The sequence below is a fragment of the Talpa occidentalis genome, unplaced genomic scaffold, assembly GCF_014898055.3.
Source record: "Talpa occidentalis isolate TD23 unplaced genomic scaffold, MPIMG_talOcc4v2.1 talOcc4.3, whole genome shotgun sequence".
In the NCBI taxonomy this organism is placed as follows: Eukaryota; Metazoa; Chordata; class Mammalia; order Eulipotyphla; family Talpidae; genus Talpa; species Talpa occidentalis.
In genome coordinates this window covers 2,970,717-2,987,244 of record NW_023603184.1, presented here as the reverse complement: position 1 = coordinate 2,987,244, position 16,528 = coordinate 2,970,717, and the positions used below count along the sequence as shown (strand labels likewise).

Below are 16,528 nucleotides of genomic sequence, written 5' to 3'. Positions count from 1 at the left end.
CGGGGAGCAGAACAGGCAGACAGACCGAAAACACTGTAGAGGAAAGCAGCAGGCAAGACAGGAGAGGTCTGCCGTGCCATATGAGTATCTCCCTGGCCGGCCAAGAATCGAACCCACGCTGCTGTGGACATCTTCACAGAGCTGAGCTTAACCTGCTGCGCCACTGGGGAGGCTCTACCCATTTATTTGTTGAAGGGCACTTTCATTGTTTCCATGATTTGTTAATTGTGGACAGTGCTGATATGAATATAGACTTTTTTTTTTTTTGTATTAGAGTTTTTATATTCTTTGGATAAATACCTAATAGAGGTGTTATCAGATCCTATGGAATTTCCATTTTTATTTTCTTAAAAATTTCCCTAACATTTCCCACAGGGCCAGCACCAAGTTGCATTTCCACCAACAATCGCCACACCCTTGGTGGGATTTGTTGATTTCATTCTTTTTTATATGGGCCATGGGTTTTATATGTTCATGGATTTTTGTTTTCTTTTTCAGAGTGTATACATATGGCATTTTATCAATATTCTTTCAAATTATTTGTCTCTTCTTTGAAAATTTGTTTTATGTTATGAATATAGTCATTTTGTCAGTCATATATCTTGAGACTGTTTTTGCATTTTGGCTTTACATTTTACCCATTTAATGTACTTTGATAAAGCACAGATTAAACTTTAACTTAGTCAAATGTATGAATTTTGTAAATTTTAAGATAATAATTACTTACTTTTGAGGCCAGAAAGAGATTTGTCTATGCTATATTCAACAACAAAATAATGTTTTTTGATGGAAGCAGAAGATGCTAAATAACATGATCTAATCATTAATCTACCTCAGTTTCTTAAAATTATTTATTGTATTCTATTTAATATTTGTTATTACCACATATTCTCAATTATTATAGCTTTGAAATAAATCCTGATGTTCATTAAACAACTTCTGTTATCTCTTCCTTCACCTTGTGTGGATGTGTTTATTCTTACCTTATTACGTGTTGCTACAAAATTCAGGATTTATTTTGTTCATTTACTGAAGATTTTGAAACCTGTTTCCTGGGCTCTAGAAATTAGATGTAAGAAAATAATTTATAATCTACTCTTTCTTTTTCATTTCTATATATTGATAGATGGATGATGGTGGATAAGTAATCACAAGCATTTTAATGATAGACTTATATAAAGAATCAGTAACAATATATTAATATTCTTGAATGGAGTTAGATTTTTTTTTCTTTTTCACTATATTCTCAGTATTGGCTTTATAATAAATACACCTTTGTTATAAGAAATATATAATATACCTTTGTTATAAGAAATACCTTGTTATAAGAAATATACTATATGCTTGAAAGACATGAAAATAACAAAAACTAATAACCAAAACAATATGATACTGGAACAAAAACAGTCACTCAGCCAAATGGAATAAAATAGAGAGCCCAGAAATAAAACCACCTTATGTGAACAGTTAGCCTATGACAAAGGAGTCAAAAATATACCCTTGGAGAAAGGGAAATTTCTTCAATAATGGTGCTGGGAAAACTGGACAACCATATGAAAAAGAATGAAACTAGACAACTCTTACACCATACACAAAAATTAACTTAAAATTGGTTAAAGATTTGGATATACGAACCCAAACATTAAAATAATAAAGGAAAACATAGCAGATATACTACAGGAGACCTCCTGCAAATATGTATTTGTGAATACCACCCTAATGGCAATGGGAACAAAAGCAAAAAAGGATGCATAAAACTAAAAACTTTTGTACCTCAAAAGTAACCACCACTAAAACAAAAAAGCAAGCTGTAGACTGGGAGAAGATATTTGCATACCACACATCTGACAAGAAGCTGATTTCCATAATATAAAAAGTACATATACACTTAACAGGAACAAAAAACAGACAACTCAAATAATGAGCAAAAAATATTAGAGATACTTTTCTAGATGAGACATTTAGATGGCTATAGCACATGAAAGATTGCTCAGCAACACTTAATATAAGGGAAATGCAAACCAAAACTACAATGAGATACTGTCTTACCCTTGTAAGAATCATCCATATCAAGAAGAATGGAAACAATAAATGTCAATGAGTATGGAGAGAAAAAGGAACACCTATCCACTGTTGGGGGGATTGCAATTGGCTGCAGCCTTTGTGGAAACTAATACTGAGATTTCTTTAAAAAATGAAAATGGAGAACCCATATGATCTTGTAATACCTCTATTAGGTGTTTACCCGAATGTGTAAACTCTAAAACAAAACTAAAGAAAAAAACTCATGTACTCTTATGTTCATAACAGCACTTTTTTACAATAGCTAAATCATGAAAGCAACCTACATGCCCAGTGACAGATGACTAGGTCAAGAAATTGTGGAATATATACTCAGTGGACTACAACTCAGTTGTGAAAAGAGGAAATAGAACTGGCATGTTCCTAATGCTACTCCAGGTTTTCCAGTACACAAGAATTACACCAGAAATAGGTGATTACATTTAATTGTTTATTTCATGACCTCAAGAGAATGAAGCAATTGTTTGTCTCAAGGGTGCATGTACTTAAGGCTGTGACTATTGATACAAGAATTTATATATTAGTCCCCACCAGGAGAGGACTTACATTTGTCATCAGCAGGTTTGTTTTAGGATTCTAAAGATTCATGTTAATTTCAATGTATGTGATCTAGAAAATCATGTGGGAGGGGAAAGTTGCCCTTTAGATTTAGACACTTCTTGAGAACATTAAGTAGTTGCAAAAGTTACTTATCTGAACAAACAAGGAAGAGGGAGTATATTTACTCAATAGAGCCTTATGAGGTGACTGGCTTTAGGCCATGGAGGACAGTTAACTGCCTGTGAGGAAGAAAGTTCTGTCAATTAGCAGTGTGATCATTAATAAAGGAACTGTGTTAGTCTCTAGACCTAGAATATAGTTCAGAATATGGTGTACAGGAATGGATAGTAGGCTGGGAATCCCAGGCTCAGGGCTATAGTTAGAGATGTGTAGATTAGTCCTTATTTGCATGTCGTTGAGAAAGTCAAATTTCTCCAGCTTCTGTCTTCTTATCTCTAGAATGAAAAAATAGACTAGAAAATGTTTACCATTTAAATCAAATTTTAGTATTCCTCAACAATGAGGGAAGATAAATAATTAGGACTTCCTGAGTTAAGGAGCTTACCCTGAAAAAAATTAAGATTTCTTTGGAGAACAGACTTACTGGGTCAGAAAGAAGCACAAAGATTATTTTAGGCATACATTTAAATTGTTAGGGTGAAATCATAGTGTGAACAAATGATGCAAAATTGATTTTTTCAGTTTTTGTAATTATATTCCTGATTATAGGGTTGAAAATTAGTCACTGCACTATTCTAGGCTTATCACTTATAAACTTATAATGTCCAAGGGGTGATGAGGGTGGGTTGGGAGGATTTAATTTAGAACAACTATAAGCCTTTGATCTCATGTTCTTATTTGTACATATTAAAAATTGCAATTGAAAACCAGGAAAAAATTAATGATTGTATTGTTTTTACTTAATTTTTTCCCTTTTTTTTTATTGTGGCGACTTTAGTTTACAATGTTTTCTGTTGCAACTATAGGATTTCCCCTTTCAGGTATTGTTACCATGTACACAACCACCTCCAAAGTATTTATAATCCATCACCATAGTCCACTGTGCTTTCTCCCTATTTTGTTCTTGCAGCTTCCCCCCACCTCTGGTAGCCTCAGTTCTACAGTCATATATTTAGGGTTTACTGTTAGTTTGGTTTGCTGTTAGTTTGGTGTGACAATGAACATTACAAGTACATATATCCCTTCAAATTAGTGGTTTTGCATTATTTGGGTAAATACCTAGGAGTAAAATTGCTGGGAATATTTTAAATGGCTTTCATTTTAAAAAATTCTAGCTATTTAACATAACTTGCATAAAAATACATAGATCGGTTCAAGAGAGACATTTTGTTTCCTCTCTCAGTCTTGGTAAAGGGTTCTTAAACAAGAATCTTGTATCCTCACCCACCTTAATATTTTTGATTTCAGATTAATTCAAATTCTGGCACACAGAAACCATGTTATTGTCAGAGAGAAATAAAAGTGCCACCTTCATTCTCATGGGCTTCTCAGAGTACCCAAAACTGCAAGTTCCTCTCTTCTTGATTTTTCTGGTCATCTACATTGTCACTGTTGTAGGGAATATTGGGATGATTGTAATAATCAGAATTAACCCCAAATTGCACACCCCCATGTACTTTTTCCTCAGTCACCTGTCATTTGTGGATTTCTGCTATTCCACCATCACTGCTCCTGAGATGCTGGTGAACCTAATCATAGAAGACAGAACCATTTCATTAACAGGATGTTTAGTACAATTCTTCCTTTTCTGTATCTTTGTGGTAACTGAGTCCTTTTTATTGGCTGTGATGGCCTATGACCGTTTTGTGGCCATCTGCAAACCTCTGCTCTACACAGTTGCTATGTCCCACAAACTTTGTGTCTTGCTAGTGATGGGGTCGTATGCATGGGGGATAGCATGTTCCTTGACACTTACATGTTCTGCTATCAACTTATCATTTAGGGGTATCAACATAATTGATCACTTCTACTGTGAGTTTGTCTCACTGATCTCCTTGTCCTACTCTGATGCTTATGTCAACCAGATGTTGTTTTTTGTTTTGGCCACATTTAATGAGGTCAGTACGGTAATCATCATTCTCATGTCTTATGCATTTATTGTTGTCACCATCCTCAAGATGCATTCCATCAGCGGGCGCCGAAAAGCCTTCTCCACCTGTGCCTCACACCTGATGGCCATCACTATCTTCCATGGGACCATCCTCTACCTCTACTGTGTGCCTAACTCCAAGAACTCCAGGTTCACAGTCAAAGTGGCTTCTGTGTTTTACTCAGTGGTGATCTCCATGTTGAATCCTCTGATCTACAGCCTGAGAAATAAGGATGTCAAGGAGACGGTTAGCAAGATATTGGGCACTAAAATCTTTTCTTGTTGAACATATCATTTTAGTAGAGTTTCCTGTTGACATGTACATAAAGTATGTCCATAAAAATTGACTTAAAAGAAAAATCAATGTTGTACAATAGCAGAACATAGATTTTGTTTCAAAGAAACTAAACTTGGATTTATCTCTAACTAGACAAAAATTAGCATTCTTTCCCATCTTTAATTTTTCATCTGTAAAATTGAGATACTATAAACTAACTTCTAATATGATTGTGAAGATTTAAAGATAATAAAGATATCATGTGGGATACCATGTATAATATTAATAAACATTTTTTCTCTTATACACATCTAGAGTAGACGAGGCTGTCAATAAACACATGAATTTCTCTTGTAAAAGTACAAAAACAGATAAAAATAAAATATAGTCTTCCTCCTTTAAGATCTGCAAAATCTAATGTCGACAAGTAGTCAAGTAAAGAAAGTGCCTATTGTATAAAATAAAATATAGTAAGTATTTCAAAGGGCATGATAGAAAGTTCAAATCCATTTAGGGACTTTACAGAGATGTTTTAATAAAATAGGTATTGTTTCTACTTTATCTTTGATAACAAAATGGAATAGCATTTTGAGAAGGCATCTCAATAAATAGTTTTATTCAGCAAACAGAAACATACCAGAATCAAGGAGGTCAGAATGCAGTACTAAGGTAAAGGTCCAACAAATTTTTAATTAAGCAAATATTGTATGATGTATGTGGTGTGTGTGTATGCATGCACATGTGTGCTAAATTGTGTACATAGGTTACTTGGCATGAATGTAAAGTTGCTAAAATATGGTCTATTTCCTGAGTGTGCTTTCAAAGGAACAATAATGTAATGGCATGATAAGTTATGATAGGCTCCACCAGAGGCTTCTCAGAAAATCCTGTAGGCATGAAGTAAACATGAGGCATGACTGCCCAATTTGCATTTCATACTATTATTCTGTCTATAAAAACATTAAAAATCATAAATCTCTTATGACTTGCTTTTTTCTAGTATCCTTTTCACTCAACTTTCATCTTTAAAAAATTGCTTAGAGTTGCTTGAGTGTTGAAAATGAATAGCCTATATAACGTTATTCAAAATAAAATGAAAATCAGGCTATCTCTCACACCAAAAACTATCTAATCCTGCACATTGAAAATACCAAAACTCTCTAATATTAATAACTAATTTTTCTGATCATTATTAAAAGATTTCATTCATATGCATTATATAAGCTTGGACTAAATAATCATTTTGTATGGAAAAGTAAAATATGGAGCTCTACCGCCCACCTGTGATCATGCAGGTGCCTTTCTTTCTCACCTGTGCTTCTAAAACGTGGAAAAAAATAGTAAGGTAAAATATATAATAAAGGGTGTTTTAGATACTGGATGCTTAAATATGGAAATGCTTTCCTCTTCTATTAAGTTCTATTTTTTCTGGGTATTCAGAAATTATTTACCATACAACTAACACACAATTTTGAATTTTCATTAATATTAAGAAAATATTTATATTACCTCAGGAAATCAAAGTCCACATATGGAAGGGATCTGACTAAGGTTGTAAATGCAATTGTGGGCAGAATTCAAGTCATTGTTTAAGACTCCAGACATGTCTCCTAAACCTTGGCATACAATCCTCCTAAACCTTGGCATACAATCTTATATATTTTTTCACTTTCAAATTGTGACATTTCAGATACTTTTTAAAAAAATTGCTTACATTTTTTTTTTTTTTTGGTGAATTCAATATTCTCATGCTTGTTGGACATCTGTGGAACTTTATTTTTATGATAATAATGAGAGTATACTTGTCTTATTTTTTTTCAAATTATATTATTTTTATTGTGGTGATGTTGGCATAAAATATCACATAAAATTCAAAGGCATAGGTTCATTCCTATCAGATGTATGTTGCCACACCACAATCCCCACCAGGCACTGTAAGTCCTCCACTATAGTCCATCTTATCCCCTCTCCACTTTTCACAAAAAGTGGCACCTGTGTTTTACACCTGGTAAACCCCATGTTGAATCTTCTGATCTACTCTCTGAGAAATGAGGATGTCGAGGAGACGGTCAGCAAGAAAACAGAAACAGTTGTTCTCACATTGAATGACTGTACTGGTAAGTATTTACTTAAATTCTTGTTTCATGCAGTTCTTTTCAATAAAAAGGAATATATAAGAATATGTCAGGGAGAAACAAGAAGTTATAACACACATTTGAATAGTCTTGATAAAGAAAAATTTCAGGCTTCATAAAAATCATTATTTCAACTTTTTTATGTTTTAGGTTTTGGGAATTTGCTAGTGTTCTAGCTGAAGTTACTCATATAATATGTGAACAGTTAACAGGAATCCTGTTCTTGAAAAATAAAAGGAATTGTGAGATTGAAAGTGAGACCCAGAAATACTTCTTCACTTTAGGAAGTTATCCAATGGATTGATTTTAAGAAATCATATACAGGCTTTAGAGAAGTACAATAGACAATAACTAATCACATATGTCCATGGAATACTTGAAATGTTCTCAATATCTAAGGGCACAAACCACAGAAAATACCTTGATCTCTGGAGGGCAACATTATAAATTTAGAAAAGGTGCAGCCCTGGAAGAGGTCCTTGAGTAACCCCACAGTCCTAATCAATGACCTGTGGCAGTGAGTAGCAGTAAGACATCCCAACACCATTCACATAGTCATAAGGGCAGCACATGGCCTCATTCTCCCAGTGATTCTGTGTGTGGCTGTGGGCAAGTTACATCTGTATGTGCTTCAGTTACTTCATTTGAAAGTACATAATCATCAATTTCATGTCTTTTCATGAAGATCAAACATGTTAATAATTGTATTCAGGACCACATGTAGATCATAGGAAGTGGTTAGGAAATATGAACAATTATTATTTTTCTCAGTTAAGGAGGTTCTTCTTTTCACCCCTTTGTATGACCTCAGACCCTAGTTCTCCAGGAAGAGTGTTTGAACATAAAGCAGGCAAAATTTACATGACCCATTCAAATATTTTAGAATGATAATATAACCCCTGATTCATAGAGCAATGCTGGGAGCAGCATACAATGCTCTCCAATTCATGGTCTCTGGAAGGAATTGTGCTGAATTATAATAACATGCACCAAGTTGGGTTAGTTTTTCCCTATAGAAGTCATTAATGATGGGAATCCCAAGATGGTGATGTTTTCTTGGTACTTTACTAATTGATGCTCCACAGAGATCAATTACTGCTTTGGGAAGCTTCAGGAATATGGGCCCTGCGGATACACACTGACAAAAACAGAAAGTTTCTAACATTTTCCATCACAGCATCTTTAGAGGTAGGGGAAGCAATGATCGTCCCAAAACTTGGTTGCACTCTGGATTTTTGGAATGGATATGATTGATATTTTCAGAGATCTGGAAGCTTGTTCATTAATTTTCTTATAAAGGTAATTTCTAATAGTTATATAGGAGCAGGAGGAAATTGATTGGAGGGCAATTGAACTAAACATTTTTAAAAATCTATGTAGTCATCTCTTAATTGGATAGTGCTTTAAGACATGTCAAGTTTTCAACATTCTTTAATGAAAATATTTGCCCTTCGTGTATTGAGAAATAATCTCAGTGGGAAACAGGAAAAATTTATTCCTCCTAATCAAATATCTAGTAGCAGCTATTAGTATAAGAGTGAAAAGAGGGCCTCCCCAGTGGTGCAGCAGGTTGAGCACCGCACTGTGAAGCTGTCCGCAGCCTCTGCAGTGTGGGTTCGATTCCCGGCCACCAAGGGAGAGTCCCACATGGTGTCTCTCCTGTCTTGCCTGCTGCTCCCCTCAGCAGTGTTTTCAATCTGTCTACCTGTTCTGCTCCCCGCTATCTCTGGTGAACCCTTTTACCCTCCTACGCCTATGGTCTGTACCCCAGCTCTTGTATAAAAATAAATAAATCTTTAAGAAAAAAAAAAAGAGTGCAAAGAATGTAGACAGCAGCAAAATGCTTGATTTCTCTTTCCTTCCTTCTCCCCCCATCCTTCCACTCACTCCATCCATGAACCATGAACCTGGTGAAGACTTCGTGGAGATTATGCTGAAGGTCACACTGATGCTGACAGAGGCAGTTGGAAGTCTTCAGGAGAGTACATGGAGGAACACAGACCTGTGAGCCAGAGCTGAAGCAGATAAAATAATTATTTTGGAATTGTGGAAAAAAACTTTTAACTGTCTCAAACAGGTACTACTAACATTTTGGGCCAAATAATATTCTGGTGTTTGCCTGTGATGGTATGTGTGGGCATGAGACACTGTCTTGTGGCTTTTTTATCCTGAGTCTTTACCCAACGGATATCAGTCATACCCCTCTCTTTTTGGTTAACTACCAGAACATTCTGTGACAATCAAAAATGCCTTCAGACATTGCCAAATGTTCCACAGGAGTCAGAATAACTGCTGGTTAAAAAATACTGCTGTATAAGTAATCGGTAGTCTGCTTTTTCATCTTTAGATTTGGAAACCGGAGCATTTTTAAAATTATGTTCTACTTCAAACTCAGAAAAAGACAAATAATTTATTTTTACTATACATTGAAAAGGAATGCCATTATTAGAGTAGTTATTTTCTAGTCATTTTCCAGTTGTTTTCTTTTGACTCAAAGAATGTTTTCAAGCTGGGTTTTCTTTTTTTTTTTTTAAGAGCTGGGGTACAGCCCAGATATGCGGGTGGCTGGTGGGGGGGGGAGGTGAGAGGATTCACCAGAGACAGAGTGGGGAGCAGAACAGGCAGACGTACTGAAATACACTGCCGAGAGGAGCAGCGGGCGAGACAAGAGAGATTTGCTGCGCCATGTGGGTTGCTCCCTGGCCGGCTGGGGTTGAACTCATGCTGCAGAGGCTACAGATTGCTTCATAGTGTGGTGCTTAAACCCTTGAGCCACCAGGGAGGCCCTCAAGCTGGGTTTTCTTAGTGCATGTCTTCTTCACCTCTTTGTCATTTGAAGAATGACACCACTATGTTTTAGCCTAGATTCACATTTCTCTGAGAATAACCACACAGTGCCTTTGCAGTCAGGTATACTAAGGGTCAAGAGGGAGAGAATAAATAAGAGTTTTCTCACACCCATCATTATTTTCTCAATGTCAAAAACTTCAAAAAAATCCATCCTTATTTAAAAAGACAGTCATCTTCCTGACTCCACCCAGTAATATTTCTGTTTTGTGAAAATTTTGGCATGTTTCTACATTGCATTTAAAAAGACTGGAATCATTATTGTTTCATGGATGTTATGAGAGTACAATGAAATTTACACAGATATCATTCTATCTGTTCAATCTGGCTAACTATTTTTTAATTAGTTATTTTATCATAGCAATGTTTCAGATAAGTTCTTAAAAATAAATTTAATAGCTGCATGGTGTGCCATAATATACTTATACCTTATCTTTGATCATTTTCCTCATCTGACACTGTATTTCTAAGTTTTACTCACACGAATAATTGTGCAGTGCATCAGCAAGCATTTTTGTTAATAATTTCATGTACACATCTTTGATTAATTCTTCAAATATATTAAAAGCAGTGAATTTATTTGTCAAATATATCATTATAAGTCTTAATGTCACAGTTACAGGAAGTTTGAATCCTTATGCTAGCTACTTGAATAATGAATGGTTGACATTCAAGAACGTAATTAACAAAATCACTATGCTAATCTTATTTTCAAAATGATAATATAGATTATAAAAGACATTCTTTCCATTTAAACTTTATTGGCAAAAATGAACACTGGTGTGTTAAACATCTTAAATAAGCATATTTCTTATCTCTTCAGCGGAAAACAGAGAAAAGTGCTAATTTTTTTATTTATTTGTCGGCAAATATTTATTTTGAAGAATCACCCTTGTACCAAGAACAGTATAAACATGGAAACTGCAACAATAATTATGTTACCACCCATGAAAAAAAGAAACAATTAATTATAATATAGCATGACCTACAGGAACAGAGACAAATTAAGTACTAAGTATTAAAAAAAAAAAATCCTAGGATCCCAATTCTTTCTAGTATTGACTTGAGTCCACCAAAAGAAGGGGTTTGGATTTCATAAAACAAATCTCTAATTAAATCATTTATGATTTACTTATAATGATTCAGCACCAAACCCTAAATTGTGTAGGACTAGTGTTAGGGGTCATGAAGTTTCTTGTGGAACTGAATGCTTTTTTGTGATCGGAGCTCTGAACTGGAGCTCTATGCACACGTCGGGGGCAAAGTCTGAACTTTTCTTAAACTTCACTAAAGCAATGTCTTATTTCTTATCTACTCTACTTATTCTCATTTCTTTTTTAGGAGACATTCAAAACTAAAGTTGGGATCATAATGAAGAATAACTATTAATTTTTTTCTCCAGCTTCAGCAAAACGGAGCCATGGGCAGGGAAAACTGCACTGCTGTGACAGAGTTCATTCTCCTTGGTTTATCAGATGCCCCTGAATTGAGGGTCTTGCTCTTCTTGGTGTTTCTGCTCATCTATGGAGTCACAGTTGGGGGCAACCTGGGCATGATTGCACTGATTCGGGTCAGTTCTCGACTTCACACCCCCATGTACTTTTTCCTTAGCCACTTGTCTTTTGTGGATTTCTGTTACTCAACAGTCATCGTGCCAAAGATGCTGGCTAATATCTTAAATGAAGACAAGAGCATCTCCTTCCTGGGATGCAGTGTGCAATTCTACTTGTTCTGCACATGTGTGGTGACCGAGGTCATCCTGCTGGCTGTGATGGCCTATGACCGCTTTGTGGCCATCTGCAACCCTCTGTTGTACACAGTAGCTATGTCCCAGGAGCTCTGCATGGGGCTGGTGTCTTGTTGCTACCTCTGTGGAACTGTGTGTTCTCTGATTCACTTGTGTTTAGCTCTTGAGATCCCATTGTATAGGTCAAATGTAATTAACCACTTCTTTTGTGATATCCCCCCTCTCCTATCTCTCGCTTGTTCTGATATCAGTATGAATGAGCTGCTGTTATATATTGTGGCCACGTTCAATGAGATGACCACCATTGTGATCATCCTCATCTCCTATATGTTTATCCTCATCACTATCCTGAGGATGCGCTCCGCAGAGGGAAGGCGCAAAGCCTTTTCCACTTGTGCCTCCCACCTCGCAGCCATTATTGTCTTCCATGGAACAATCCTTTTCATCTACTGTCGGCCCAGTTCTGGCAACACTACCAACACTGACAAAGTGGCCACGGTGTTCTACACTGTAGTGATTCCTATGCTCAATCCCCTGATCTATAGTCTGAGGAACAAGGATGTGAAAGAAGCTCTCAAAAAACTGGTGAGCTCCAAAATATTTTCCTAGAGATTATTTTCTTAGCTGGGTTTAGCATCCCAAAGTGGAGTTGAGTGGAGGTGCAGTGTTAGAGTGGTGAGGATAGCCAGGAAGTAGGTTGATGAGAGTAATTCTTTTTGATTCACTTACCTTTGTTCTTTGCAATTCAAGGGTAGGATTGTTTGTATTTCAAAATTTGCTGGCAATTTCTTTGCTTTCATTTAGTCTATAATGTCTGAAATGCATATGTGGAATGGACTGAGAAACACATTCAATTTGTTGTTAAACCTTCATAAGCTTAATGAGAACTGTTGAGAAACACACTTTCAGTACCTATTATGGAAACTGATCCACTTCAAATGGAATTTTTATTGTTTTACAATGAATAACACACCTTTGTCAAGCTGTTTATATTAAAATTTATATTTCCAAATAAGTATATAACTTTTTAATATTTTTTATCTTATTTCATTTTGTGCTTATTTCATGTTTTCTTAATTGTTTGTGTGGTGGTTGTAGTGTCTGATGTTTCTGGACTTTCAGATAATATGGCACAGAATTGCTTTTCTCTCGCATATGGTATTTTATTACTTATACTGTATATGTCAGTGTCTCACACACATGCATTTGGAATGGACTTTACAATGAGTAATGGCGTTTGTGAGTGAGGTTACTTCTCACTTTTTCTTTTACCTTTTGTTCTCATACACATTTTCCAAAGTGAATAAAATGCTGAATTCTAGCCCACTTGTAGAAGAAAAGCATTTATTTTTCAGTAGTGTGTGTGAGTGTGTGTGCACTTCTTTATCTTTGGTGCCTCTGTGGTACAGATATAATTCTATTTGATATGCTGGTCTTTGACCAATTTGTGGCCATCTGCATACTCTGCTGTACAGTTACCAAGATCAGAAACTCTGTGCTGTGCTTCTGGTGTGGTCACATGCATGGGGGGTAGCATGTTCTTTGATGTTCCTATGTTCCACTTTCTGGATCCACACAATCAATCACTTTTGTGATTTCTTCCCTGATCTCCTCTCTTCTTCTGATTATTTTCTCAGCCAGTTGTTCCTTTTCCCTGTTGCACATTTAATTGAGTTGAGCTCACTGTTCATTTTTAAGTCACATGTGTGCATTGCTATTACCACCCTGAAGATTCATTCAGCTGGTGGACTCCACAAAGCCTTCTCCACCTATGTCTCATACTGACCACTGCTACCACCTTCCATGGAACCATCTTCTTTGCACCCAATTCTGGAAAGGCACAGAAGGAATCATCTGTGTTTTACACAGTGGTGATGCCAATGTTGAATGGTCTCATCCCCACAGTCTAAGAAATAAGGATGTCAAGAGACAACAAGATAACAAAAACACTTTTTCTCATTGAATGTGCTGTTAAGTACTTTGGTTGCTGCCAGGCACCTTTCTACTTTTGAATTGAACTGTTTACTGAATTTATTTACTTTATAGAAGCAATAATTGTTTACAATGCTGTATATGATTTAGAGGTATGTGAGCACATCCTTCAGGAGTGTGTTACTGTACTACAACAATAAACAAGGCACCTTAATCAATAACCATAATTCATTGTTACCACCACAACTTTAACCTCCTACCCTTCCCTCTGATAGTCTCACATTTACAATAAGATTCCCAGGGTTTGTTATTTGTTAAGCTTTTTCTGACCCTTTTTTGCATCTCTATATTCCACATATAAGTGACACCATCTGGTATGTGTTTTCTCCTTTCGACTTATTTCACATAGCATCATCTCCCCCAGTTCCACCCATGTTGTTGCAAATGGCAAGCTGATTACTATTACAATGTCTATATATAGTCTTTTTTTAAAGATTTATTTATTTATGCATACACTGGGGTGTAGGCCAGAGGTGGGGGGGTGAGGGGATTCACAAGAGACAGAGTGGGGAACAGAACAGGCAGATTGAAATACACTGCTGAGGGGAGTAGCGGGTGAGAAAGGAGAGGTCTGCTGTTCCATGTGGGTAGCTCCCTGGCCAGGGATTGAACTCATGCTGCAGTGGCTGCGAATAGCTTCATAGGTTGCTTCTTAACCCTGTGCACCACCAGGGAAACCCTATATATAGTCTTCAATAACTCCTCTGTCTTTGGGAGCTAAGGTTCTTCCCTTCGATTGGCTATTGTAAGTAATAAGGCAATAAATATGAGCACACATATATTTATTTGTGTTAGTGTTTGGGTAGACACCTAGAAGTGGACTTGCTAATCATGTGATGGACCATTTTTAATATTTTGAGAAACCTCCAAACTATTTTCAGAGGGGTTGAGTCAGTGCACTTTTCCACCAACAGTGTGTGAGGGTTTCTTTGTCTCCACATCCTCACCATCACCTGTTGTTTCTGGTTTTTAATATGGACCATTCTGCCAGGTGTGAGATGAAATCACAACCTTATTGTGGCTTTGATTTGCATTTCTCTAGCAATAAGTGATGATGAGCATCTTTCTTTTTGCTGACTTGTGAGTTCTTTGTAGATCTTTGATAACAGTCCCTTGTCAAATGTTTTTGTGCAAATATTTTTCTCATTACTAGGGTGTCTTTTGGTTTTAGTTATAGTTTCTTTCACTGTGCAGAAGTGTTTTTGTTTGATATAGCTGCAGTTGTTTATATTCTACTTTGCTTTTCTCCGTGCTGGAGATGAATCTACAACTATATCACTGAACTATATCACTGCCATGGAACATTTTGTGTATGTTTTCCTTCTATGTAATTTTATGATATAAGGTTATGTATCCAAGTCAATGAATATTTTAATAATTTACTAATATAATGACATCTGTGCTTTTTGTATTTAAGGTTCATCTGGTAATCTTTTGTGGATTTTTTTGCCTTTTTTATTTTATACATCATTTTTGCACTACATATGCATGATAACCAAGATGAAAATTCATCTGGTAATCTTATTGTCAAATGCTATTGTTATGCAGTAATTGGAGAATGATATTATTAGTTCTGACAAACTTATTAAAAAGCCCTTAGTTGATTAATAAAATGACAATTAAAACATGTTATTTTATCACTTAGTAGAATATTCTTTAAGCCAGCATCATCAGTCTTCTGTTGTAAGTACAGGAGGTATTAAACTGGATAGATATTTGCCCACCAGAGAGCACAAGAAACTAGATATTATGCAAACTTTAAATGTTCTAAAACACAGTGGATGGCTAAGGTTATTAGATAATCAAGACACAAGTACAAAGTTACCAGATGGGGATTCCATTGCATGTACTGTGGAAGAAAATAAATTAAAAAGAAAATATTCAATGTTAGAAATATTATACATTGAGTGGAATTTCTCAGCCTCAACACTATTAATCATTTGCACTGGTTATTATTTTTTTTTTTTTTTTTGCTGTGGGACACTATCCTGTGCTTGCATGTTGTTTAGCATTATCTATGGACTGTACAACTAGATGTCAGCAGCAGTCTTTTGCACTTATGATAACCAGGATGGTCTCATGTATATGTGGAATGTAGAGAATCATTACAAAGGCTCAGTCAACACCAAACCAATAATAACCATTCAACATCTGATTGTAAAATGGAGGCATGCAGAGGGGATGATAAAGGGATGGTAGTGGGGGAAGGAAGGGTCCCAATAGAACATGGTGGAGGATGTTGAGGGCACCAGTGATGGGCAGAGTTGAAAGTAGACATTTGTAGAATTTTGAACCTATATCCCCTGGGGCAGATACAATTATTTAAATCTACTTTAATCTCAATAAACATAAGGTAGGAAAAAAGAATCACCCCTTTCTGATGTACCACCCTGGTGAAGAAGCTATTTCCTCATCAACACTCTGTGCCATTACTTATTTCTGGCTAAATGAAACTGCTCTGTCCCCACATTTCATCTTCTTCTTTAAGTTGGGTTTCTCTGATTGCTGTCTTTCTCTTGTTTGATGTCTTTTCATCATCTCTACTGCCATAAAATAGTAGCTCATTTGTAGTTTTGGATTTATTGTCATTTTAACTTCACCCACAAAGACTTCTTCTTCCTTCGTTTAAACAGATTAGGAGAATCTGCAACAATAGGGCATCAAATTGATGACTTTTGAGAAAGCAATTGCAGAAAGAAACTCAAGTCATAACATGCATTGTGAGCTGTGTGTTCTTCAGCTCCCCCTCCACCAATTTTATTTGATCATCTTGCTCTGCAGAAAATCAACCCCTATTT

At 35.9% G+C, this 16,528-nt stretch overlaps 2 protein-coding genes across 2 annotated transcripts; both read left to right on the top strand.

The window, feature by feature from the left end:
• The first annotated feature begins 4,079 nt into the window (after positions 1-4,079).
• LOC119254273 (olfactory receptor 5D18) lies at positions 4,080-5,018 on the top strand. The gene has a single exon (XM_037521389.1). It carries the CDS (start codon positions 4,080-4,082, stop codon positions 5,016-5,018), a length of 939 nt encoding a protein of 312 aa, XP_037377286.1.
• A 6,393-nt stretch (positions 5,019-11,411) lies between these two features.
• On the top strand, positions 11,412-12,347 carry LOC119254448 (olfactory receptor 5L1-like). The gene has a single exon (XM_037521549.1). The coding sequence runs from the start codon at positions 11,412-11,414 to the stop codon at positions 12,345-12,347; it is 936 nt and encodes a 311-aa protein (XP_037377446.1).
• Positions 12,348-16,528: the final 4,181 nt, after the last annotated feature.

What these genes read in the sequence shown, in the direction of transcription:
- LOC119254273 (XM_037521389.1), top strand. Translation starts at nt 4,080, where the DNA reads ATGTTATTGTCAGAGAGAAATAAAAGTGCCACCTTCATTCTCATGGGC.
- LOC119254448 (XM_037521549.1), top strand. Translation starts at nt 11,412, where the DNA reads ATGGGCAGGGAAAACTGCACTGCTGTGACAGAGTTCATTCTCCTTGGT.